Source organism: Martes martes, assembly GCF_963455335.1.
Source record: "Martes martes genome assembly, chromosome: 15".
Taxonomy (NCBI): Eukaryota; Metazoa; Chordata; class Mammalia; order Carnivora; family Mustelidae; genus Martes; species Martes martes.
Window position 1 is genome coordinate 5,322,041 of NC_137903.1, and position 25,910 is coordinate 5,347,950.

At 42.4% G+C, this 25,910-nt stretch overlaps 1 protein-coding gene across 1 annotated transcript; it reads left to right on the forward strand.

Moving 5' to 3' along the window:
• Positions 1–5,505: 5,505 nt before the first annotated feature.
• Positions 5,506–21,780, forward strand: SLAMF7 (SLAM family member 7). The gene is made up of 7 exons (XM_080824602.1): positions 5,506–5,579; positions 15,137–15,469; positions 16,744–17,016; positions 17,229–17,345; positions 18,263–18,366; positions 19,765–19,827; positions 20,807–21,780. The coding sequence occupies exons 1-7, from the start codon at positions 5,525–5,527 to the stop codon at positions 20,876–20,878; spliced, it is 1,017 nt and encodes a 338-aa protein (XP_080680728.1). The 5' UTR covers positions 5,506–5,524; the 3' UTR covers positions 20,879–21,780.
• The last annotated feature ends 4,130 nt before the right edge of the window (positions 21,781–25,910 follow it).

Sequence of the window (25,910 nt, forward strand, 5' to 3'; positions counted from 1 at the left end):
CCTAGAGTTTTTGAATCTCTCTCCCATACCATATTCTGCTCTGCCACCATACCAATCTCACAGGAAATGGGATCCTGAGTCCCTGAGAAATCCCATGCCTTTTCTGCTCCCAATTTTCCTCTCCAAATAGAAAAAAAAAAAGGAATGATGAGTTTTATTCATAATCACTCACCTTTTATTACTCAAGACAATCACTCTTTCATTTAACACATGTGTTGAGGTTCTGCTATGTATCAGGCACTGTTCTAGTTGCTGAGAATGGAGGAGCAGACAAAACAAAGTCTTTCTTCTTATGGTTATTGGATTTCAGTATGGTACCTACTATGGAAAATAATAACAACAACAATAATAATAGCTAAGGGAATAGAAAGTAAAAGATCAGGGAGTGATATTTTAACAAGGAGACAAGAAGGCCCCCTCGAATAAGTAACCTGAGTAAATCTTTTTTTTTTTTTTAAACAAGGATTTTTTTTTTTTTTAAGATTTTATTTATTTGACAGAGAGAGACATAGCAAGAGAGGGAACACGAGCACAGGGAGTGAAAGAGAGAGAAGCAGGCTTCCCGCAGAGTAGGGAGGCTGATGCGGGGCTCCCAGGACCCTGAGACCATGATCTGAGCCAAAGGCAGACACTTAACAACAGAGCCACCCAGGCACCCCACACTGAGTAAATCTTAAGGAAGAGATAGCCATGTGGATATCCGAGGGAAGAGCTTTCCTGTAGTGCAAAGGCCTTGAGGCTGTTCTTGGGGGTATTCAGAAATGGTGAGGGGATAATGTGACAGGTGTGGAACAGGATAGGGGGAAAGAGTTAGGAAATGACATCAGAAAGGTAGCTAAGAGCCATCATGTAGGGTTGGAGACCCTGGAAAATACTTTGCATTTTATCCTAAGTATTATGGGAAAAAAATTGGCAAGCTGAGGAATAACATGATTTGGTTTACATGTTAAAAGTATCTCTCTAATGGGGCACCTGGGTGGCTCAGTTGTTAGATGTCTACCTTCAGCTCAGGTCATGATCCCATGGTCCTGGTATCAAGCCCTGCATCAGGCTCCTTGCTCAGTGGGGAGCCTGCTTCTCCCTTTCCCTCTGTCTGCCACTCCCCATGCTTGTGCTTGCTCTCTCGTCCTTTCTCTCTGGTCAACTTAATAAATAAAATCTTAAAAAAAAAAAAAAAGTATTTCTCTAGTGGCCGGTGAAGAACAGGTTGTAGGGGACTGAGGTAGAAGCAAATATATTAAATAGCCACTGCAGTAGAGCTGGCGAGAGATGGCAGTGGTGAAGGCTGATAAGGGTGATAAGAAGGGGTCAGATTCTGGGCACAGTCCAAGGTAGAAACAATAGAATTTGCTGATATATGAGACATAAGATATATGAGATATACGAAAGTAAATCAAGGATAATTATAATTTTCTGGCATGAAAACTTAATGACTAGAGCTACAATTTACTGAAAGGAAGGCAAGTAGAAGAGGAGATACAAGGTAGGGAAGCAAGAGTTTGATTTGGCACATGTGGAGTTTTGGATTTCTGTTGTACATTCAAATGGAGATGCTATGTAGGTGACCAGATATACAGACCTGGAATTCAGGAAAGAGTTCAGAGTTGAAAACAAAATCAGGGTATTTCAAACCAAGAGACTAGATGAGACTGACTAAAGAATTGGGGTAAATACTATGGTGAGTGCTGTGAAGTGTAAACCTGGCAATTCACAGACCTGTACCCCTGGGGCTAATAATACATTATATGTTAATAAAAAATTTAAAAAAAATTTTAAAAAACAACAACAAAAAAGAATTGGGATATTTAAATAAATAAGTGAGTAAGTGTAAAGACTAAACTCAGAGACTTTTCAATATTTATAGATGGGAGAAATTTGCATCATTGAGCAAAGGAAAATGAGAAGCCTTGGGTAGGAAAGAACCAAAAGACTGATGAATCACTGACTTCTACCTCTGAAACCTCTGAAAATATATAATACATTATATATTAATTGAATTTAAATAATTTTTTTAAAAGGAAAGAAAGGAAGGAAGGAAGGAAGGATCAAGAGAGTGTAGATCCTCATGGGCCAGAATGTCTTTAAAAAGAAGAAATGATTAACAAATGTTGCTGATATGTTTAATGTTACAAAAGCAATTACTTTGTTTCAGCATATGCTTTCTTTTTCGGTTTCTCTCTCCACATGTATCTTGATGGGGTGCCCCAGGATTTTTCAGTGATGTCATTCTGGCCAATTTAGCCCCTTCCCAAATCAAAATAGTTTATTTCCCCTATCTTCCCAGAAACCTTGGTTTGGTCATCTCTAGGACAAGGAAAGCCATGACAGGAATCACTAAAGTGAAATTAAATGAGAATAAAGCATCTGCATCAAAACCATGGCTGGGTAGGTTTCAACAAAACACCTCCTCTCAACCTCATTCTGTTTGCCAGGAATGTCAGAATCAAAATCACAACATTTCAAAGCTACTGCTTCTACCATTGCCACATTTGTAGTAGCATGGTTTACAAATGGGTGATACCTCACAATGGAAAAACCACTGGCTTGAAGTCACAGTATTTGTGTTCTCTCCAGACTCTGCTAATAAAACATTGGGGAAAATACCTCTCAACCTCTTAATCAGACTAGGTCAAGGTTAGTAAACAAGTGTCAACCTGTAAGCCCAGTTAGAAAAATATGGTTGTTGTTGGAGTCCTTGTTTACTTTTATTAATTCTCATAATTTGTCTGCATATTCTTTTGGACTTCCTATGTCAACAGTGATATGACCAGAAAATAATGATAATTTGTCTCTCCTTTTCTAATCCACACACATCTTATTTATTTTTCTTGTCTCATTGCTTTGGCCAAGACACTAGTTAATTAATGAATAGTAACAGTAACTGGAGCAATTCTTATCTTATTCCTTACTTTGATAGTATTGCTTCTCAAGGCTCAGCATTTACATATGATGTTTGCTATAGTTTTTCTTTTTACCAATTTTTTACATATTTTTAAAATTATGAGTAAATATTAAATTTTACCAAGTCTTTTATTATATAATCTGAAATGATCATATGTTATGTTGCTTTCAGTCAATGTGATGGTTTACTGGCGAATGCTTATAATATTGGCCCATTCTCACATTCCTAGGATAAGTGATATTCAATCATGATGTATTTTTAACACACCACTGGTTTTGATTTGTTAATGTTTCATTTGCAACTATGTTCATAAGTGATACTGGTCTATAATTCTTTTCCTGTTTTTGTATGATTTTTGGTATCAAGGTTCCTTTTAGATGCATATACACTCCCTTTTCCTCATGTATTGTGGGTCTCTTCACAGTTTCCCATTCACAGAGATTGTTATCTTAATTTTCAGCAAAGCTATAGACTTTAATACATTTGAAAATGTTTCATCTATTGCTACTGTGTTTTTCAAGTTAGATTTAAAAAGTTAACTATGTGGGATTCATTTCACCAATTAACAAAAAATCCTTTTTAAGGATTTCACCATTATTTCAATGGGGTGAGAAGAAAGAAAAGCCCCGCATTGGGCTCTCTGCTCTGTGGGGAGCCTGCTTCCTCCTCTCTCTCTGCCTGCCTTTCTCCCTACTTGTGATCTCTGTCTGTCAAAAGAAGAAGAAGAAGAAGGGAAAAAAATTATAGACTAGGAGAAAATATTTGCAAACAAGTTATCTAACAAAGAACTGTATCCAGAAGATATAAAAAAAAACTCTCAAAACTCAACAGTAAAAAAAAAAAATAATCTGCTTATGTAACAGGCAAAAGACATGAATACATGTTTCATGAGGATATGTGGATGCAAATAAGCACGTGAAAAAATGTTCATCATCATTACCTTTTAGGAAATGCAAATTAAAACCACAATAAGATATTACAACACATCTATTAAAACTACTAAGATAAAAAATAGTAACAAAACCAGATGCTGATGAGGATAGAGAAGAATAGAATCTGTTATAAAGTACTAGTGGGAATGTAAAATGTTACAACTCTAGAAAATATTTTGGCAATTTCTTAAGAAATTACACATGCATTTACCATATGACCCAGCAATCATTTTCCTGGGCATTTATCCTAGAGAAATTCTTTGCTTTTTGTATTTTGAATATCTGTGATTACTAGTGATACACATTTATGATTGTTATGCCTTCCTAATAAATGGATCCTTTGTTATGAAATGCCCATCGTTATCACTTTGTCCTAAAGTCTACTTTATCTGATATCAATAGCCAGTCTAACCTTCTTATGCCTAGTGGCTGAATGATATCCATCCATTTACTTTGAACCCAACCATGTCTTTATCTGTAAGCTCACCTCTTGTAGACAGCATATAGTTTGGTTTTGTTTTCTTATTCATTTAAAAAAATCTTTGCTTTTTAATTGGAGTGTTTAGTCTGTTTATACTTAGTGTAATTACTGATGAAGTTGAATTTAGATATACCATTTTATTATGTTTTCTGCTTACTCTTTTTTTTTTTTTTTTTGCGTCACCATTTCTCCTTTCTTTTCTGGGTGGCTCAGTTGGTTAAGTGTCTGCCTTCGGCTCAGGTCATGATCTCAGGATCCTAGGATCGAGTTCCACATCAGGCTCCTTGGTTAGCGGGGAGTCTGCTTCTCCCCCTGCCTAATGCTCCCCTAGCTTGTGCTCTCACTCTCTCTCCTCTCACTCTCCAGCAAGTAAAATCTTTTTTAAAAATTATTTTTAGGATTTTTTTTAGAATTCATTTTAGTGCCTCTATTGACCTTTTAGTTATTCCTATTGACATCATTTTCTTAGTGATTTATCTTTATTTGCCATTTGGATGACTTTTTTTACGAAGTACCTATTTCAGTCTCTTGTTCATTGTGTTGTCCGCCTAATTCTTATTGATATGTAAGACTTCTTTGTGTATTATGGATATAAGACTTGTGGAATAAATGTATTATAAATATCATTTCCCACTAATTGGCTTGACTTTTCACCTCTCATTCCATTTTTTTTAATTAAAATAACTTTAATTTTGTTGTAATATACTCTAAGTTTTCATTTTTCTCATCTGGAAAATACAAGTTATGGTGTATCTCACAGGGTTGTTAAGAGGAATAAATAAAAGAATGCATGTACTCCTGCCACTTAGCAAAACTCAGTAAATATTATTATTATTATCCCTAATGCCACCCTTTTTCGCTCCTTCCAATCTTCTGTTTCCTAACATTTCTTGTGTTCTGAGTATCTGAGCGGTCATATAATGTTGTAGAAAAGACTGACCATATGGCCTTGATCAATTCTTAGCATCTCTGAGCCAATGTTTCCTTATCTGTAAAATGGAGGGCTTCATCACCTTTGAGATTCAGTTCATTTTTTCCATCCTTTACTACAATGAACAAGTGAGATAAACATTGGAAAAAATTATAGACCGTTCACTTTCACTTGTGATTTCATGAGCCCTCCTACTTTTGCAAATGCTAGCTGGGGAAGAGATGTAAACGCTGTGAGGGGAAGTAGCACATTTGAGTGACTGGCATCCAGAGAACAACATGACTGGTCCTCGAGCATGCTTCCTTCTCATCCTTCTTCTCTGCCAGTTCATAGGTGAGTCCAGATTCCCCTGTTCTCCCACTGCCTTCCCCATCCTGAGGTATACCTCTAGGCTTCTGGGTCCACTCTGGGACTCTGACCCAACTCAAGAAGCTCTGCTACTTCATTTAAAATCTTTTTGTCATCTGTGGTTTCTAAATCAGAGGACAGAAAGAAACGAGGCGAGAAGACAGAATGAATCTGCAGACTCTCCTGATTGTCCTAGGAAAGGAAGGGCTGAAAGAAAGGGTGTTGGGCAGCAGAATGACCTGTGTTCTAATCCAGATTCTGTCATGAATTAAATAAAGAATGCTACCTTCCCTGAGCCTTAGCCTTCCTTACCTTTGAGAGCAACTTTAAAGCCCAAATGAGATCATACAGGTGTATATTTATTTATTTATAAATATACATTTTAAATATTTCTGCTTAAACATATTTGTAAGTATTTATTTAGAAATATATTAGAAAAATATTTTTAAATGATTATGCCTAACAGTGATTTTACTGGAAGGAAACATTTAAACTTTCTCTCTTAGTCTGAACAATTCAGTCAGTCTCTACTTAGAAAACCACCTCATACTATAGGTATTTTATGTCTAGTACCATGAAGGACTGAGGAATTTTCTGTTCCTGTCACAAAGATTCTAGTCTTTGTTACTGTCCTCATGGCTCTCAAATAGGACCTGGAGCCCTGTAAGTTGGGAATATCTCTCTGTTCATCAAACTCATGGGGTATCACCATGAGGTGTCCCTCTGAGGAGTTGGTTGGTATGTTTATGTGTGCCCCAATCTGCCTGAAGTGACCTGCCCAAGACCACACAATCAGTTGGTACTCCTAATCCTTTCCTCCCGACAACCTGGCCTCACTAAGTGTTCAGCAGACTGTTGCCCTCCTTGAGTTCATTAGAATTTTGCATATTTAGGAAGCACCTGGTTCTAAGCAGGTGGTCCTAAAATAGGGTTTTCACTTTAAAAACCACTCCCTGAATAGAAATAGTGATCAGAAGTGGAACTTTATGCTGAAGAGGGGGAGGACACAGCAGAGCTCTTGAAAATCCCAGCTGTCTTCTGAAACCTGAACTATGGGCAACAGGGCACATGTGTGTGCCCTGCTCCAGGAGGCTGTGGACAGCCTACACGGTTCACCTCCCATGGATGAAAGGAGCCCAAGATTGTCCTTTATCCTCTCTTTATTGTGTTTCCATTGTGTTTCTGAAGAGCTTAAAGAAAGTATAGGGGGCGAGAGATGGGGACGGGTGATGGGGCAGAAGCTAGGGGATTCCTTTTCCATCAGAGAGGCTTTGACTCTATGGAGTAATTTACATGTTTGATTCTGCATAGGGTTCATTTCATCAAAACTAACTCTTGTTTAAGAAAGAAAAAACCAATTTTGGAAACTACTGCACCTTACCCAACTTCCCCTTAACTAATGTGCCACGGAAAGAGAATTTTAAATCAGTACCAAGAATGAGACACAGGACACAGAGGTTTGCAAACCTCCCAATATGCCACATGCCTTTGCCAACACTCCTGCCCTAACCTACCACATTCACATTCAAACTCCCTACTGCTCTGCCTCTCACTCATCTCCCCCTGCTCCCTCTTAAGCTCTTCAGAAACACACTGAGGCAGTGTTACAGAACTCAGGGGTGTTGGGGGCATAGCTTGGGAAGCCCTGCCTTAGGAGTCCTGGCTCCACTGACTTAGAGCATGTCACCATGACCCTTGGACTATCAGTCTCTTCATCTGTGAAGTGGGATGGGACTAAGTAGTCCCTAAGATCTCTCCCAGCTCTGAGGTGCTCTTGTTTCCATGAAGAGGATGCCATCATATGCTGGTACATTCTAATGGAGACACTGCATCCTGGGAGACTTGTTTGGGGACCAGGCCACCAAGCAGGAAATGAGTTTTACACCCTCCCTTACCCTGAAGTCTTCCTCCTTGGTACCATCCCTTAATTCTTGCTGTACTGGTAATGTCCCTTCCTCTTAATATGAATCCAATCAACTCTCAAGTCTTGTGGGTGGTGGGGAGCAGGTGAGGGGAAGAGGTGATAACCCAGAGGAAAAGGAGGTGGTAAAGGGGAGGAGGTGTTTACCTTCCTGTTATGAAGGGTATCTTAGGATTGACTTTTTTAATACCAAAATATCTGAGTCTTGGGCGGGACAGAAGACAGAGAGTCTCCAGCTCCAGGTCCCTCCACCTCCAAAGGCAGGTTGGCAGGGAATGCTTGCTGCAGGAGATCTCACCATGCATGGTGATTGGACAGTGTTTTGCCCTGAATTAGCCAGTGAACGGTTTATAGGCATTAGGTTCCAGACCACCTTCTGAAAAGCTCATCCTGCTGAGAAGCCATCCAAAGAAATTTGGGGAAATCTGTTTCTCACTTCTAGCCATCCTTGGGGAAATGAGAATTAAAAATGAGAAGCCTTCACAAGGACTGTCTCATAACACTGTTCCTCGCCCTTCCCTTCCACCTCCTACTGTGTGGCAGAAAGCTCTGTACTTCTCGAAATGCTTTCAAATCCGTATTCACCCTTCATCCACCCCAAGTCCTCGCAAATAAAGGTTATTTTTCTTTTTGAGAGTTGAGAACACTGTAACTCAGCGGGGTAAATAGTAAGGAGGTAGTAGAAAGGATGCAACCCTCTGACACAAAAGACCCAACTAGCTCCACATCCCAAGTCTACCATCTCCCAGTTTGGGACCGTGGGGGAAATCACTAAGCATCTTAGAGCCCCAGTGTCTGCATTAATAAAATGGAGCTTAATTAACCTCTATCCCATGGAATTACTTTGAGGGTAAAAACATGATGGCCATTAAACCAGGTTATGAACGAAGGAGTGATATCAAGGGTTTGTTGTTTATTACGGAGGAACCAGAATGAACCCAGGTCTCCTGACTCTCAGTTAAGCCAGAGCACTACCTCTTTACACTGTTCCATGCTGCCTGGAGGAGAGGCCAACCCCACCCCTCCCTGGGTGCAACCCCAGAGTCTATCTCCAGGTGATCTGGAACCTGATGCCTATAGATGAATTATTGGTCTACAAAGGGTATGTCCAATCACCACCCAGGACAATAACTCCTTCTGGGGAATTTAAAGTGGAAAAAGAAGGGACATTTGAGGTAGAATTTCAGGGGGTGGGTGTGAGAAAAAGGTGGAGACTTTCTCAGGGAAGGGCTTTGATCTAGGTTTTATGGGTCTTGAATATGATTTGGATAGACAGAGAGTAGGATAAAGCACAAACAAAAATGTGAGGTACTAAGGAAACCGGGGGTCAGGTGAAGGAGGAGACCCGGCTGCTTGTCTGGTGATAGCAAGTGGATGCTTGTCCCCAGCTTCATATCTTTGCATAGCATCATATGGTCATCTTACCCTTAGAGCAAAAGCCCGGGGTTTTTCAGATAAGTCAGCCCAGGTCATGTGATACTGCTGAGCTAATTACCATGCCAGAGGAAGTCTACCGCAGGAACTGGGTTCCTGTCAGTCTTACCCAACCCAGTTGGCTGCTATTAAATGAGGAAAGGATGAAGTGGATGCAGAAAAGACAGGTTAGGACATTCATCACTACACTGATCTAGGTGGGAGGGTAGATGAGTTTCACGGGGTCCAATCCTCCCAGGCCTTGTAGTTGGGTGTTAGTAGCCACTCATTCTCTAGAGTCTTCCAATCTTACAGATCATGCTCAATTTTGGTATTGTAGGTTCTCCAAATGCCTACTACATCCCCTTTCATATCCCATACACCCATTTATTTAATGGCTATCTCCTAACTGCGAGAGTACAAGGGTCAGGATGGTATCCCTCCCTAGTTATATCCTCAGCACCTAGACAGTGCCTGGCACAAATATGGAACGAAATAAATTCTTGCTAGAGGAAAGAATGACTGAGTGAAGAAAACATGACCTACGTAGGCAAGGTAAAACTCAACAGGATTGCTGCAGGTAGAAAAGCCATCACAGAATGGGGAACTTCAGGCCGGCCTTGGCCAGCTGAGAGAAGTCTCTTGCTTCTGGATCCCTTTTCACAGTCAACTCTGGGAAACTCTTTCCACAGAAGAGGAAACAAAACTGCCTAGGACTGGCTAACCTTGTCTCTTATCGTCTGAACTCACACTTGGGGAACGGCATGGAGGTACTTTCTTCTTCCATGACCCCTTTATTCATCCTAAAGATAAAATTACGATAGAAACAATATACTCCCTTTAGGCTTGTGTTGACAATTTGCACTGTGTCGTCTTCCAATTTCATCCTAACAAGAAGCGGTGAATTTGGAGATGTTTTTTTATATCCTCACACAAAGTTCACCTGTCTTGGCATTCGCCCAGAGAGTACAGCACACCACATGTGTGAAGAAGTGAAAAGAATGATTGCCCATGTCTAAATGTGTGCACACAAGCTATAGTTCTAAAGTCATATTCTTGCCGTCTCCCTGATTTCAACATCTCCCTCAAACCTTGTGTGAAAATTCAGGGTTGCAGCTACTTGGAGCCAAGTGATAACTGCTTTCTTTGATGGCAAAATATTCACCTTATTGTTGAAGTAAAAGTATACAAACATTATAGGATCCGTCGAAAATTCAAACTGACACTGACTTTGTAGCATGGACTAGGACTACTTTGATACCGTGGAGATGAGGAAACCATCCTGCTTTAGTATTGAGGGATTCGAGGGAGAGGGGTTTTGAAAAATCAGATTATTTAACAGATTGATTGAATAAAGACTTGAGAGATCCAAATTATATATGCACTGACTGACGGGGGCGAGGAGACAGAAATGTTTGAAAACAGGAATCAGCCCCCAAAAAAGGCCTTTACCCAGGGGATAAGCCAGTACTTGTGGAGACAAATTTAGCAAAAAGATTTGGTTAAGATCCCAAAACTGTAGGGGCGACCAGGCGGCTCAGTCAGTTAAGTGACTGCCTTTGGCTTAGGTCTTGATTGTGGCGTTCCAGGATGGAGCCCTGCATCTGGCTCCCTGCTCAGCCAGGAGGCTGCTTCTCCCCCTGCACCTCCCCCTTGTCATGCACGTGTGTGCGCTCTCTCTCTCTCTCTTTCAAATAAATAGATAAAATCTTTAAATTTAAAAAAATCCCAAAATTGTAATCAAGGCACTTGGTTAACATTTGGTAGCATCAGGATTCCCTTTCTCTGGGACACTTGTAAAGCAGCTTGTGTTTGAAGGTCACCAAAAGACACAAAGGGGTAATCAGATTCTGTGAGGTCCAAGGGCTTCAGAATTGACAGCTGAGCTCTCACTGCTGACGAGGAGCGAGGGAGAGAGCTGGAGTGGGCAATAGTGCTCCAAGCCCCTCAAACTGAGCCAGACTGGAAAGACCTCAGGCTCCAGAGCCAGAGTGGCATTGAGTTAAATCCTCAAATCATCACCTACTAGCTTTGTGCCTTTGGAAAAGTTATTTAGGTTTTCTTTGAATCTCAGTTTTCTCATCAAATCAGGAGTTAACAAGCTTGTGCTATGAAGGGTCAAATAGTAAATATTTTAGTCTTTGCAGCACATAGTCTTTGTCACAACTACTCAGCTCAGCCTTTGTAGTGGAAAACCAGAGATAAACAAAAGGTAAGTGAAAGAACATGGCTGTGTCCCGGGGCACCTGTCGGGCTCAGTTGGTCGGGCTTCCTATTCTTGGTTTCAGTTCAGGTCGTGATCTCAGGGTTGTGGGATAGAGCCCCCAACGGCGTCTGCACTCTGCATGAAGTCTACTTGTCTCTTCCCTTCCCCTCTGTTCCTCCCCATCCCAGATCTCTCTCTTTCTAAAATAAATAAAATCTTAAAAAAAAAAAAAAGACCATGGAGGTGTCCAAATAAAATCTGATTTACCAAAATAGGCAGCAAGCCATATTTGGCCCATGGACTATGTAGGTGGCTGATCTCTGTGTAAAAGGATCAAAAGTCCTAGTTTTTAGGATTGCTTTAGGTATTAGGCATAATCTTTATAATAAATGTTTGGCACAAAATCAACCTTACTACATAGTATCTATATTGGGGACTATTGCCGGAGTAGTTGAGTTTTAACAGGAACTATAGAAATAAATCCCTAGTGAAGCGATTTTGGATAACTGGAGAGGCCAGGACAGGAATTTGGTCTGCTAGAAGGGGAATGAGTTGCATCAGTGCCAGGGTGGTAGAAAATATGATGGTAAGACTCAACACCAAACACCCCCAATAATCCAATTAAAAATGGGCAGAGAACCAGAATAGACTCTTTTCCAAAGAAGACATACAGATGACCAACAAACACATGAAAAGATGCTCAACCTCACTAATTATCAGGGAAATGCAAATCGGCCACAATGAGATATCAGCTCATACCAGTCAGAATGATTAGTATCCAAAAGACTATAACAAGTGTTGGCAAGCGTAGGGAGAAAACGGAATCCTAGCACACTGTTGGTGGGAATGTAAATTGGTGTAGCCACTGTGGAAAACACAGTTTTTTCAAAAAGTTAAAAACAGAAATACCATACAATCCAGTAATTCTACCACTGGGTATTTACCCAAAGAATACAAAACACTAATTAAAAAAGATATATGCACCCCTGTGTTTAATGCACCATTATTTATAATGGCCAAAATATGGAAGCAGCCCAAGTATCAGTAGATGAAGGGACAAAGAAGATGTGGTGTGTATACACAATGGAATATTATAGCCATCACAAGGAATGAAGTCTTGCCATTTCCAACATGAATGGACCCAAGTGAAATAAGTCAGGCAGAGAAAGACAACTACCATATGATTTTACTCATATGTGGAATCCAAAAGAAACAAATAAACAAAACCAGAAACAGACTCACAAATACAGAAAACAAACTGGTGGTTGCCAGAGGAAAGAAGTGGTGAGGGAATGAATGAATGAATGAATGAATGAAGTGGTACAAACCTCCAGCTAGAAGATAAATAAGTCAGTCTGGAGGAGATTACACTGAGTGAAATAAATCAAGCAGAGAGATTCAATTATGATATGGTTTCACTTACTTGTGGAGCACAAGGAATAACACGGAGGACAGTAGGAGAAGGAAAGGAAAAGTGAATGGGGGGAAATTGAAGGGGGAGACGAACCATGAGAGACTGTGGACTCTGAGAAACAAACTGAGGGTCTTAGAAGGGAAGGGGATGGAGGGACGGATGAGCCTGGTGGTGGGTATTAAGGAGGGCACATATTGCATGGAGCACTGGGAGTGGTGCATAAACAATGAATCTTGGAACACTGCATCAAAAACTAATGATGTATTACATGGTGGCTAACATAACACAATAAAAAAAAAAGATAAATGAGTCACAGAGGTGAAAAGTACAGCACAGGGAATAGAGTCAATAATGTAATAAGGGCTCCTGGGTGACTCAGTTGACTGAGCCTCTGCCTTTGGCTTAGGTCATGATCTCAGGGTCCTAGGATCGAGCCCCACATCGGGCTCTCTGCTCAGCGGGGAGCCTGCTTCCCTGTCTCTCTGCCTGCCTCTCTGCCTACTTGTGATCTCTCTGTTTCTGTCAAATAAATAAATAAAATCTTTGAAAAAATAATGTTGTAATAACTTAGTATGGTGACTACACTTATCATGGTGAACACTGCATAATGTATAGAATTGTTGAATTACTATGTGGTACACCTAAAACTAATATAATTATTGTATGTCAACTATATTTCAATTAAAAAAATATGGTAACAGATGAAGCTTTGACATGAAGTAGAACCAGGATGCTTGGTCAATCACACGGGGCCAATTAGCCACAGTGTCTGGGGCCCATGGTTATTTGAATTTCTTTCAGAATCAGAAGAAAAAATAAATATAATAAAAATAATTAATATGTAATAATGAATCCAGCTGGCATTACGTTCATTTTTATACCAATGCAGTCATAAAATATAATTTTTAATATTTTTTATGGATGAAGGCAAAAGTGAATACAGCCTACAAAAGTCATAGTGCAGCCCAGTAGCCGCCTCATTATAATACAACTGTCGGGATCCTATAGCTTGGTTGCTTTATTGGATTTTAAAAAGATTTTCTAGGGTCATCTGGCTGGCTCTGTTGGTGGAGCGTGACTCTGGATCTCAGGGTTGTGAGTTTGAGCCCTACCTTGGGCATGGAAATGACTTAAAAAGGTTTTCTTGTTTTCTTGTTTTCTTTCTTTCTTTCTGTGCTTTCAATGATGGAATTAATAAAATTTCTCTTAGATATTTCAGCATGATGCATTATATTACGAGGTAGAACGGAAAATAACTGGGTTTTGTACTTGTATGGAGAACACCTTTAAGAAGACTGGGTTCTGGTTTTGGTTTTGCCACTATTTGTGATCCATGAACACTTTCTCAGTTTCTGCTGTTTGGTTTTCTCATTTGTAAGCGATGGTGGATGGGAACTCGGTCCTGTGAGTACTGATGTGAGTGAGCTCTGCCTCTTGCTGACCGTGTACCTCTAAATTTCCTTTCTGCTCTGTGCTATCCCGTCTGTCCCTCAGATCTTAACAGGTAGAAGACTCATCCCCCACACTTGTTCATTGGAAATGCTGCATGGGCCACTTCTGAAAGCTTTTCCCACAGCCTTTTCTTCACTGTTTTCTGCCTGGAACCACATAACCAGTGGTGGTTGTTCATAGGTCATACTTTTTGAAGTGAACTAAGATTGTGGTGAGACAAAAATTTCTTGGGGAAGTGAACCCCTACTACAACTCTTAATAGTTGGGGGTGAGAATCACAAGTCGGTCTAGGCATCCTACAGAGCGTCCAGTGCTCTTTTGCCTTTCCACTCAAGGAAGGACACCGAAATTCAAGTGAATGAGAACCTCACTAGGGGATGATTTCAAATGCACTCTCATCTATCATAAAACAGAAGATGAAACACCCACAAGCTTCCCAGCTATTGTTATCATTAAGAACTTAGAGCTCCCTTCTCAGTGTCCTGATCTCTGCTTGAGAACCACTGCTCCCCCTACCCCACACTCTCCCCCATCAGGCAAGCTGCTGCTTCTGCATCTGCAGCAAAATCAGCTCTCCCAGGAGCAATCTGGGAGTCCAAAGGGGGGTTTGGACAATAGCCTCGCCACTTGTCCCCTAACAGGAACTTGTCCAAGATGAAGGTGGGCCTCATGACTTACCTCAGAGCGTGAGATCTTCCAGTCTGAGGTCTCTGGGAAGGGGCGGGTTCACCTGCAGTCCCTCCTTTCAGGCAAAGTATTCTTTTTTTTTTTTTTTAAGATTTTATTTATTTATTTATTTGACAGACAGAGATCACAAGTAGGCAGAGAGGCAGGCAGAGAGAGAGTAGGAAGCAGCTCCCTGCTAAGCAGAGAGTCCGATGCAGGGCTCCATCCCAGGACCCTGGGATCATGACCTGAGCCGAAGGCAGAGACTTTAACCCACTGAGCCACCCAGGCGCCCCTGGGCAAAGTATTCTGACCTTATTGTCTTTGTGTGAGGTTTCAAAGGGCTTCCCAGGGCCTGGTTGGGTTGGTACCAGAGGGTTTCTTGGGACCTTCCCAGGACCCAAAGCAGGTGAGTAATTGGTGGCAAAGGCAGAGACTTAGGTCTACTTTATGGTTCTCTGTGTCTGCAGGGCCAGTAACCTCTGGAGTTCTGAAGGAGCTGATCGGTGACCTTGGTGGGTCTGTGACTTTCCCTCTGAAGGCCCCAGGAGTTCAGATTGACAGCCTTGTCTGGATCTTCAACACAACCCCTCTCATTACCATACAGCCAAAAACACCAGAGAGCCAAACCAATGCCATAGTGACCCAGAGTCATAACAAGGAAAGGGTGGACTACCTACGTGGGAACTATTCCCTGAAGCTCAGCAAACTGGATAAGAATGACTCGGGTGATTACAGTGTGGTTATCTACAGCTCTTCCCTCAAAGACCACTTCATCCAGCAGTATAGGCTGCGTGTCTATGGTGAGCAGAATCAGTTCTAAATGTGGATGACCGCCTTCATGAAGTGGTTAACTCTCTGATATTAGAGATGTTCAAGCACAGGTTGGGTAAACATTTGGCAAGAATGTAGAAGAGGGAAGTCTTGCATGGATGAAGTAAATGTAGCTGATTCCTAAGGCCCCTTCCTATTCAGAGGTTCTGCCAAGAGGCAGTGCAGTGTAGAGGATGGGTGATAGGGGAAGCAGCGATCACACAAGTCAAACACTGGCTTCTCTACCTACTAACTGCATGGTTTTAGCCAGATTACTTAAACTCTGTGAAACTTCATTTCCATATCTATAGTGGGGAGGAAGGTGATACCTATTTTAGAAAGATTATTGCATATAAACATCAACTACACCTCTTTCCCTATGGGTAGGGAAAAACACAAGAATCAAAAGGAAGATAAAAATATCAGCTTTATTTTTTTCTGGTGAAGCTAGATAGGAGAAATATTTTCCCCCAAGTCTAGACATTGGAGCCCGTTCAGGGAAGATAAACTTACAAAATAATTACTCAACCAGTTACAGGAATAGCTGCCTTACTCACCGAGCTGTAGGATCAGGAACAGCCAGAGATTGGCCTCCAGGTTTGCCTTTAAGAGGTAGGTCATGTGCCTTGATCCAGGTGTGTCCTCCATATAGTCATAGTTGAAAGGAACAGAGGGCATGCATTAGCTGAAGGAAGGGGAAAAAGAGGCAAACCACATTTAAACAGCAATCTTAACTTTCTCAGAGTAGAGAAAGTAATAATAAAGAAAGGATGTTGGATGTCAGACTCTCATCATCTCATCAACGAACCAATTGCTCATCTTCTCGGGGAGAACAGTGAGCATGAGAAAGAGAGGGCCAGAATTATTATTCCCATACTATTCTTTCTTGGAGAGTAAGCTGAAAGTCTCTTCAAAGAAACCTAAAGAATAGGGAGCCTCTAAAAAAAAAAAGATAAAATTAGCTCACATCTAAAATACATCTAGCACGAGCCTGGCTATATAGCTTTGCTTTGAAAATGGCAGCTGCATTCTTGTTGTATTATTATTATTATTATTTCTATTGCTATTGTTGTTTATATATAACTGTGGGAAAGCCAACCTAGACAGTTCTTTTTTCCAGATAAGAATGAGAATTCTGTTCTGAATTGTTTCTTTCTCTCCACTCTGTAGTCCTCCCCCCCCAAGAGATTCAGGTCCAAGGTTTGCAAGAATAATTCAGAAAAGGCATAGTTTCCACACTTGGTTGTCCATTTCTCTTCTGCAGAGCACCTGTCAAAGCCCAAAGTTACCATGGGTCTACAGAACAATGAGAATGGCACCTGTGTGACTAACTTGACATGCTTCATGGACCAAGGAGGAGAGGATGTGACCTACAGCTGGGAGTCTCTGGGGCAGGGAGCCAATGAGTCCTATATTGGCTCCATCCTCCCCATATCCTGGAGGCTGGGAGAAAGGGGCATGACCTTCATCTGTGTGGCCAGGAACCCCATCAGCAGCAATTCTTCAAACCCTGTCTTTGCCTGGAAGCTCTGTGAAGGTGACTGTTTCTCCTCTTTCTCCAGGAGCTTCTGTCTTGGGACCTATACCTTCTTCAGCTCCTGGTCCGAATGGGAATAGCCCATGAAAACTGAGGGCCCCTGGGAAGTCACCAGACTGGGAGGAAGGTGGCAGTTGCTCCAAAATCTGGGTCACTTTTCCCTCGCTGACTCTTCTCCCTTCCCCGTGCCTCCACCCATTCTCTGTTTAAAGGTGCTGCTGGTGACCCAGAACCTTCCATGTTCCTGTACTTTCTGGGGCTGCTCTTCCTGTTCAGCGCCTTTGCCCTGGTGCCAGTCATTCTAATTATGTGGAGAGAAAGAAGAAAAGGTAGAGCATGCACTAGTTTTGCCTTCAGCCTCATTCCTGCATTTGCCCCCTCATTTCTTCAACAAACATATGTTAAACTGTGTGTCAGGCTTGGTACTAGGCACTAAGGATACAGAAATGAAGAGGCCATATTCTGTGTCCTCAAGGAGAGCACAATCATCTTGCACTCCTCAATTCTGGAGTAAGAGAGTACTTGAGTCCATAATTTATCTCCTAAGTTCAAAGTCCTCCCAGTTCCCTCTCCAGGGCTAACCCTTCTCCTTCCCCCTGAGGGACTTTCTGGGGTGGCCATCCTACTGACACATGCCCTACACTGCTGACTCTGCTCCCCAGACCTGGGGCATGGCCTCCAACTCTGAGGTCCCATACACCAACACACTCCTGTCGGCCCTCCAAATCCCCATCCCTTTCAGAGCCCCAACCCATACCCAGTCCTCCTCATCGGATCAAATCCAGAGACCTCTCTTTACTCCCATCTCAGTCTGGACACATTCCTCCTGGAGAAGGCTCTCTCTGTCTCTCTCCATGCCAAACCCCATGCTCTGCATCCCTAAATATTGCTGCTGACTTTTTCTTCTCAGCTTCCCTGATACTGTCCATGTGGAGTGTTAGGGAGGGACCCAAGCAGCAGTTGTGTATAAACTGTAGGTGTTAAGATCTTTCCTCCCTCTCAAAAGCACTCTGAAAGTGTTTCTGAATTTCTCTGCTTCCCCTTTGGCTGCCTTAGTCCACAAATTGGGAAGTGAAGTAACCAGGGTAAACAGCTCATTATGGGATCTCCCTGGGTGTAGCATGGAAAGTCCCATGTCCCAGAAACCAGCATGGTGGTCACCCTAAGTGGGTCTTCTGAAGGGTAGGCTGGTGGGATGGTGAATCAAAGGAGGGTTAGCTCTGATTCCCTCCCACCTTGGTTTCAGAGTCCATTGAAGAGAAGAAGGGAATGGATACTCATCAGGAAATTCTTAACTACTACCCTCCTTCTGGAGAGACCCCAGTGTATGACACAATCACCTGCATTAATGTGAGTCCTTTCCCATCTTCCCTGGGACCTAATCTTCCTCTCAAGGTCCTCCTTGCTTTAGTTGAGATTTCTCTGTGGACTTGGGCAACACGGAATATGAGGATGTATAGCCCTTGAAACCCAACACACCTGTGTCTCCCTAAGTCCTTATGAATACTTTCTCATGCAGGAGTCAGTGACCTCTGGTTCTGAGCCCCGAGTTCTGACCCAGCCAGTAATGTTTGCCCTGTGATCTATGGAATTCTCTTTTCCCACCACAGTTCACAAGGGCCACTCAACAGGCCAAATTCCTTTTGCAAAGAACAACAGATAGGGAAGTGTGAGTTTGGCCTGATGTTTGAGTTATGGTGTCAGAACACGGGCTATAGAGATGCCTTTTCCATCTAGAGAAGGCTCAGGGGCCCATGGTTGCTCTGGGCCCACATTCAAGGCTTTCTAGATGTGGGTCACCAAGCTGAGGTAAACAAGCATATTGTCAATTCAAATGAAACTCTTCAAAAAGAAGTTCATAAGAATAAAGTTTAAAGAAACTCAAATAATAAGATAATTTCAAGGCATGACCTAGACAGACAACTTTGACGGGCCCCCAGGAATCACTGTAGCCCCAGGTGGGCCTACTCCTTAGAGGGCATAGAACACTTTCCACATTGGCCCATTTAGTAAAGAAATAAAAGCCCTCTGGGGCCTCAGAATGCCAGCTTCAGTCCAGCCCTTGGTGTCTCAAGTTATATCTTATCTACCACATTTCTGAGAGGAGACATTACCCTTTTTTTGAAGCCGTTAGTGTCCTCAGAGCTCCTTTCTGCCTCCCAGGGGTGACTGTTCTGGGCTCCACACCAGCCTGGCTTATGTCAAAACCGATTGCTATCACCACCCTCCTTCTTCCCCACTCAAGACACACTCTCGGGAGACCACAGGACTGCCCTGGGTGTTCAGGAAGAAACTTCACTGACCGAGGATACTTTTCTCCAGCCTGGAAGTTGCTTTTGCTATTGCTGTCTTTGTAGTTTTGTTGTTTTGACCCATCAGTCGTCCTCACATGTTTGCTCCAAGGGCCCTTTGGGCTAACGGCAAAGTTTACTTGCAACATTAGCTGTATTACTTCAAATTATCCTTCGATCACCTCAGGTTTCTCATAGCTCATGAGACTTCTATATCTTATACATGTTTTGATTTATTTAAACACAACACAGTTTAGAAATCTGGCAATTGCTTCTTGGAAAACAGTTATTACTCATTAGAATAGCACTTACCAGCAAGAGCCCCGCCTTCCCATTCCTGGTCCAGAAGCTCTCTTCCCTCTTGCCCTCCCCCCATCTCTGCTTTCCTTCCTGGATTCTGCGCGTCTCTTTGGGTTTGTCTAGGTGACCTATGATTGCTTTTTTCTTTTTTTAACAGGACACTCTTCCGGAGGAGAATCCAGCAAATACACTTTACTCCTCTGTGCAAATACCCCAAAAGGTAAGAAGCTTTAGAGCCGAGATTCACCTTACTTGTCTCATCCTTTTTCCTGGTTCGAGCTTAGCTGAAAGTGTGTTGGGCCCCAGTGATCTTGTTTTCTCTGGTATTAAAATTTCCCCGGCACATTCCCTTTCCCTTTGTTTAGGGTTACACAGGAATATACGGAATAAGTGAGAATTATGAGTCGAATGGAGTAATATGGAACCAATAGAGAGGGAGAGAGGTTTTAGGTAGAGATGATCAAGAAAATCAGTAGGGTCCTGAGGATTTGGATGGAGAAAAGCCCATGGCTCAGGCTGTGCCTCAGAAGGGAGAGATTGCTGGGGAGACAACTCCAGCTTGCTTCTGAGCTCCCAGTAAGCTGGAGGCAAGAGAGATTTCTCATCCTTTTCTTTGATCTAGCTATGTTACGTCTGGTTTGCATCCTCTCTCCAGACTACTAATGGGCTAAGTTGTTTTTTTTTTTTTTAATTTATTTATTTATTTGACAGATAGAGATCACAAGTAGGCAGAGAGAGAGAGGAGGAAGCAGGCTCCCTGAGGAGCAGAGAGCCCAATGCGGGGCTCCATCCCAGGACCCAGGGATCATGACCTGAGCCGAAGGCAGAGGCCCTAACCCACTGAGCCACCCAGGTGCCCCTAATGGGCTAAGCTTTAAAGCTTGTTCCCTCACAGATCATACCCGGCAGAAATAGTGATACCTTCCTGTCTCCCCTTCCAACCAGGTCAGAAAAAATGAGAATGAGTGAAGCAGTTTGCAGAGTAATGGGAAAGTAATAGGATTATTGGAAGTAAAGTTCAGTTCATAAAGCATTCAAAAAAGTAAATGTGATTTAACCTTAAGTAACAGTTTCTCTACAGCGGGAGGTTTGGGTTGGATGACCTTAGCAAGGAAGGGTGTCTGGGATGGTGGGGTCTCCTGGTGGGATCCAGCGCCCTCCCACCTCCAGCAACCTGCATCTTTATATCTGTCTAACAGACGGAGAAACCCCACTCTCCACCCACATCACCAGACACACCAAGGTTATTTGCCTATGAGAATGTCATCTAAACAGCAGCGTGTCCCTTCTGCCTCGCCTCAAAGGAAACAAAATGACTGAATTGACTGGAAATACTGAGGAAGAATGAAGAACACTGACTTCCTTCCAGAATAACTATCCTCTATGCTCCTTCAGATTTGAGTTCCTAATTCCATTCACTCCTGAGAAATCTCCTCAACCCCCAAATGTGTAACTGTGCCTTCCTGGAAATGTTACTGTGAATTTATCAGCCAGTCCCAAGGAAGAGGCTTAGAAGTATCTCTACTGAAATGTACATTCACTGTCAGATCATATGAATGACAACTCCCATTCCAGGGCTTGGAGATAGGACTAGACCAAGAGTCTGGTGACCAAAAGAGTGAGAACAGAGGAATGGCAGGTATTTCCAGAAAAAGCAGATGTAGCCCCCAGGAATGGATTCCTTAACCAACTCATTACCTATGTTCCTGGCACTGTGCTGAGCTTACACTGATTTTGCTCGGATGTGCTCTCTGCTCTCATGAAATTGGTTCATCATGAGTGAGTTCTGTGGGCATTAGCAGCAGATCTGACTGCAAATTCCCAATAACCAGAGAGTCAGGTGTGACTCCATAGGACTTGGGAGCCAAAGTGTACGAGGACCGAGAAGCCAGGCAGAAGACTGGTTTTGTCTGGCTGGATACTCCAAAGTGTGCTTGACCTGAGGACCAGGACCACAGCCCCAGCCTCATTTACACTCTGTGCTGCAAGTGAGAAGCCGGGGCCATCTCAACGGAGAAACCGAACCTGAAGACACATTTAGAGCCTATTTAAAAGACTTGGAGTTAGGGGTGATCATATGAAAATATTTAAAGTCACGTAATTCACTCAACAAATATTTATTGAGGATCTCTGCCAGGTCAGTCTGGCAAATAAAACAAACATAATCCCTGCCTCCCTTTTTAGAGTTTACCTTTTTAATGAAATGAGAAACATGGGGAGGAGGACTGTTGCTTTGGATATGTTTCTGAACACATCTTGAATGAAAATATTGGGGAAGCATCTGATGCCCTAGGTCTGAGGGGTGTACTCTGTCAAATGACAAAGCTGAAACAGTTTTGTTTGAAGTCCTTTATTCAAAAGAAAGTAACCCATGGATTGGGGAACACACTGACTCAGAAGCACTGGGTACTCTTCTCAAGGGATTTTGGGCAAGACCAAGTTTTACAAAGCATTAGAAGAGACAACATGGAAGCAGGCCACAATTGGCTAAGAGGGTGGGAACTTCCTGAGTAAGGTGAACCTCCCAACAACAGGTGAGTTTTCTAAGACACCTTCTCCCATGCCCATCCACATCTCACAACCTCTTCCAAGGGGCTGGTTGCTTTTATGTAACGTTTTGTTCTGTAGTTTTGTTCTCACATGACTCCCATGAGGCAAGCTGGGCTTATGTCCCTTCTACAAATGTTGAAATTGAGACAAGGAGAAACTTCAGTATGTGATCAAAGCTATTAAAAAAAAAAAAAAAAAGCAGTGCCCACTCTACCAGCCATCATTCACTAAAGGAGGGTGAGGAAGATGGGAGCTCAAAACTTGAGAGGGGTGGATCCCCCTCTTCCCAGGTGTAGCACGGAGAAAAGGACATAGTTTTGGAGACAAGCAGGCCTGGGGTCAAAAGCCCTTACTAGCAGAATGATCTTGGCCAAAGACTTGGGTTCTGTGAGCTTCTACTTTCTTACTTCTAAACCTTATAGGGTTTCCAATGTGGGATTATATGAAACAATTGTAAGTACATGGTATGTAGTAGAAGATCCATATATGGTTCATGATGCTTAAGGAAGGGAATAATACAGTGGTTAACTTCCCACGTCAACTTAGCATAAGATGCAGAAGCATTAAAATGAAGAATCAGCCCTGAAAAGAAGGTGTCTGGAGAAGGGAGGAGAAATTTTCCCCTCTTTCTTTCTAGGTTCTTTGGCTGGTATAATAATTAGATTGATAAAAGCCAGATTAATAGGTCAAAAATTTTGATCTTGTATGTATGAGAGCCCCATAAAAAATATGAGACTCAAAACTCCTCAGGCAATTAAGGCTTTTATACCATCTTGAGCTAAGGAAAGGGGTAGGGGTCTGAGGTTTCAAAGGGGTGGAAGGCGATTCACGGGAGAATGAGAAGAGCAAATGTGTTATATACGGGGTTTGCCCTGCCAGGCAGGTAAGTCTCTGAGATGAAAACATTACCTCTGGTGGTGGCTCTTTTTCTGGTACAGGTTCCCTTTCTAAATTTTATTAGGTAATAATGGAGAGGCAAAAAGCTTTTCCTGAGTCTGTTGGGTCTTGATTGACTTCACTTCAAGATCATCCACATGCCAAAGTGTGGGTGATATATTTTGGGCTGATATATTCTGCTCCCCTTCCATGGTGTTAAAAAATGATTACCAAAATGCAGATAATACAAACAAGCTTTATTAAACACTTCATGAAATGGGCAGTCTCCTTTTGGAGATGTGCAAAATGGGGCAGAAGGCTGGAAGACTTTATAAGATAAAGAATAAAGAATGAGGAAGAGAAAAATAGAAAATGTCTGAATGACTAGAGCCACAAAATCAGACCCATTTGGAATGCAAATGTCCCAGTTTGGCTTGGCATTTGGAGATTAGTGGGTTGGAAATACCACTGGGTTTCTGATCAAACAGAGCATTTGCAGGAACATAAAAGTTATCCAACTTTTGGTTTGCTTACATGGCACCTTGGACAGAAGTGGTCTGTCTTGGACCTAGAAATTTGTCTCAGCACTGGCTTATAGCAAAGGGGGCAGGAGGAGAGAGAGAAATTGGGAATTTATTTTCCTCTGTGTTGAAAGAACTTAAAAACAATGCTTCCTGGGCAAGAATGGGATTGAAAATCATATTGTCTCAAAAAGACACCATGAGATTTACATACAAAAATATTTATTATGTTGCCATTTGTTAGAGTGATGTTATAGTGATATTCTATGAAACTACCTAAGACTCTAACCACAGGGAAAGGTGACGTGATACAGATGTTAGGAATTACGGGTTATAAAGCTAGAAAACGTAATGACTCTGAAGGATAGTTGAGTGTGCCACCCCAAAATATGCCTCTTGATCATAAGGATTATGTTAAGTTGATTATTTGAAAGAAAGAACAGATGCAGGAGAAGATCTTTTGTCTCTTTTGTAAGGGACAATTACATTTACAAAGGAAATCTCCAAATGTACAGGTATCTCCCTCCTATATCAGAAAGAGAAGGATGACTCTGAATTATAAAAGAATCTTACTACATGACAACACACACTTTACTGTCCTTTTCCTGATAACTTCCCATAAAAAGCTTCCCCCTCAAAACAACTTCCTTTTGCCTTTAGCTGAAGATGATATTTAAGATGGTGGCTTGGGGCATTTCGGGGAGTTTTACGCAGTTTCCTGGGTATCTATATATGGTATACAGGAGGCATACATGTTATTAAACTTCTGGGTTTTTTTTCTCTTGTTAATCTTTTTTTTTAAGATTTTATTTATTTATTTGACAGACAGAGATCACAAGTAGACAGAGAGGCAGGCAGAGAGAGGAGGAAGCAGGATCCCCGCTGAGCAAAGAGCCCCGATGCGGTTCCATCCCAGGACCCTAGGATCATGACCTGAGCTGAAAGCAGAGGCTTTAACCCACTGAGCCACCCAGGTGCCCCCCTTGTTAATCTTTTGTTACGGGAGATGGAGGGTCTTAGCCACAGAATCTAGGAAGGTACAGAGAAGATTACTTTCCCTGCCCTACAATATCCCAAGTGAAGGAAAGTACAAAGTGAAATGTAATGTGCTGTATGAGTACAACTGTTTTTAAAACACCAATGCAAAGAAAAACTTGGGAGAAAAAACATCAAAATATGAAAGCTGGGTTTTGTGGGGAGGTGATATCTTCAGTGGCTTGGTTTTCTTCTGCTTGTCTTAATTTTCCAAAAGTTCCTTAAAGAGAAAGGATGTATTACATAATGGAGTGGAAGAAATTTTAAATAAGTGTTCAGTGAGTATAAAGAGGTGTGACCCACTGTGAGGAGTTGAGGGGAAATTCTGAGACCCCCCCATCTTGGGGGTGGGAGGCGTGCAGTGGGAGAGGACGGAAAGTGACTCCTCCAGGTGAGAATGAGGTGGGAAGAAGAGTGAAGCCCCTAAAACGTGATGATCAGAGGAAAAGATTACTCTGCCTCAGAGTGGGTGGTTTGAGGTCGGGGGAGCTTCAGAGCAGGCAAAGATCAGGAGGGGAGACTAACGACTGCCTGCCTGCCCGGGTTTAGAATGCGTCTGTGCCCCACCCCCTCTCCTCTAAGCCAGTCCGAATGGTGAAATAATTAGAATCAGCCCTCCCTCCCTCTTTTTAAACCAGTGACAAAACCAAGCCCAGGGATACCCCAATAGATCTGAAGCCTGGACTCTCAGTAGGAACTTTTCCAAATCCATGTGCAGAAAAAGCATTCACCTCATGAGCTCAGTCAGCAGGTAAAGGAAACCACCCACGTGTTGGGGCAGGAAGCCACATTTCATGTCAAGGTCCATGAAATGCAGCACCCAAAGCTGTGTGGTTTGGGGTGTAGGAGCTGCTAATACAGCTCATAAATCCAGAAACTCTGGTGGGGGAGGAAAGAAGGTGTCTGTACCATGTCAGGCAGGCATTCACTCAACCACGCACGCATTCCTTACTGGGCACCACCAAGTACCAGACACTGAGCTGAACACAGAAAATAGAGCAGTGACCAAACAGAGGTCTCTATCCTTCGGGTGCTTAATTCTGAGGGAGGCTGTAAAATTGGAAGATAATAATATAGATTTTGTCTTCCTCCCAGTTTTCTCCCAAACAGCTCCTAAAATCCCTGGAATCTTCAAAGAGATAAGTGTCTTTTTGTATGCTAATGAGGTGCCTGGTGGCTGGAGGCGCCTGGATAGCCTCAGGGCTGGTTGCCTGGAGAATCAAGAAATGGTTAGAGGTTTGGAACTTCAGCCCTATTTTCTCCTACCCCCAACAGCCAGGGATGGGAGAGAGGCTGGAGGTAAAATTCTGTCACCAATGTT

Bases quoted from the DNA above. Each gene is read 5' to 3' on its own strand.
- SLAMF7 (XM_080824602.1), top strand. From the start codon at position 5,525: ATGACTGGTCCTCGAGCATGCTTCCTTCTCATCCTTCTTCTCTGCCAG. The intron at 5,580-15,136 runs GTGAGTCCAGAT...CTGTGTCTGCAG, and splicing joins TCTTCTCTGCCAGTTCATAG to GGCCAGTAACCTCTGGAGTT. The intron at 17,017-17,228 runs GTGACTGTTTCT...CTCTGTTTAAAG, and splicing joins TGCCTGGAAGCTCTGTGAAG to GTGCTGCTGGTGACCCAGAA.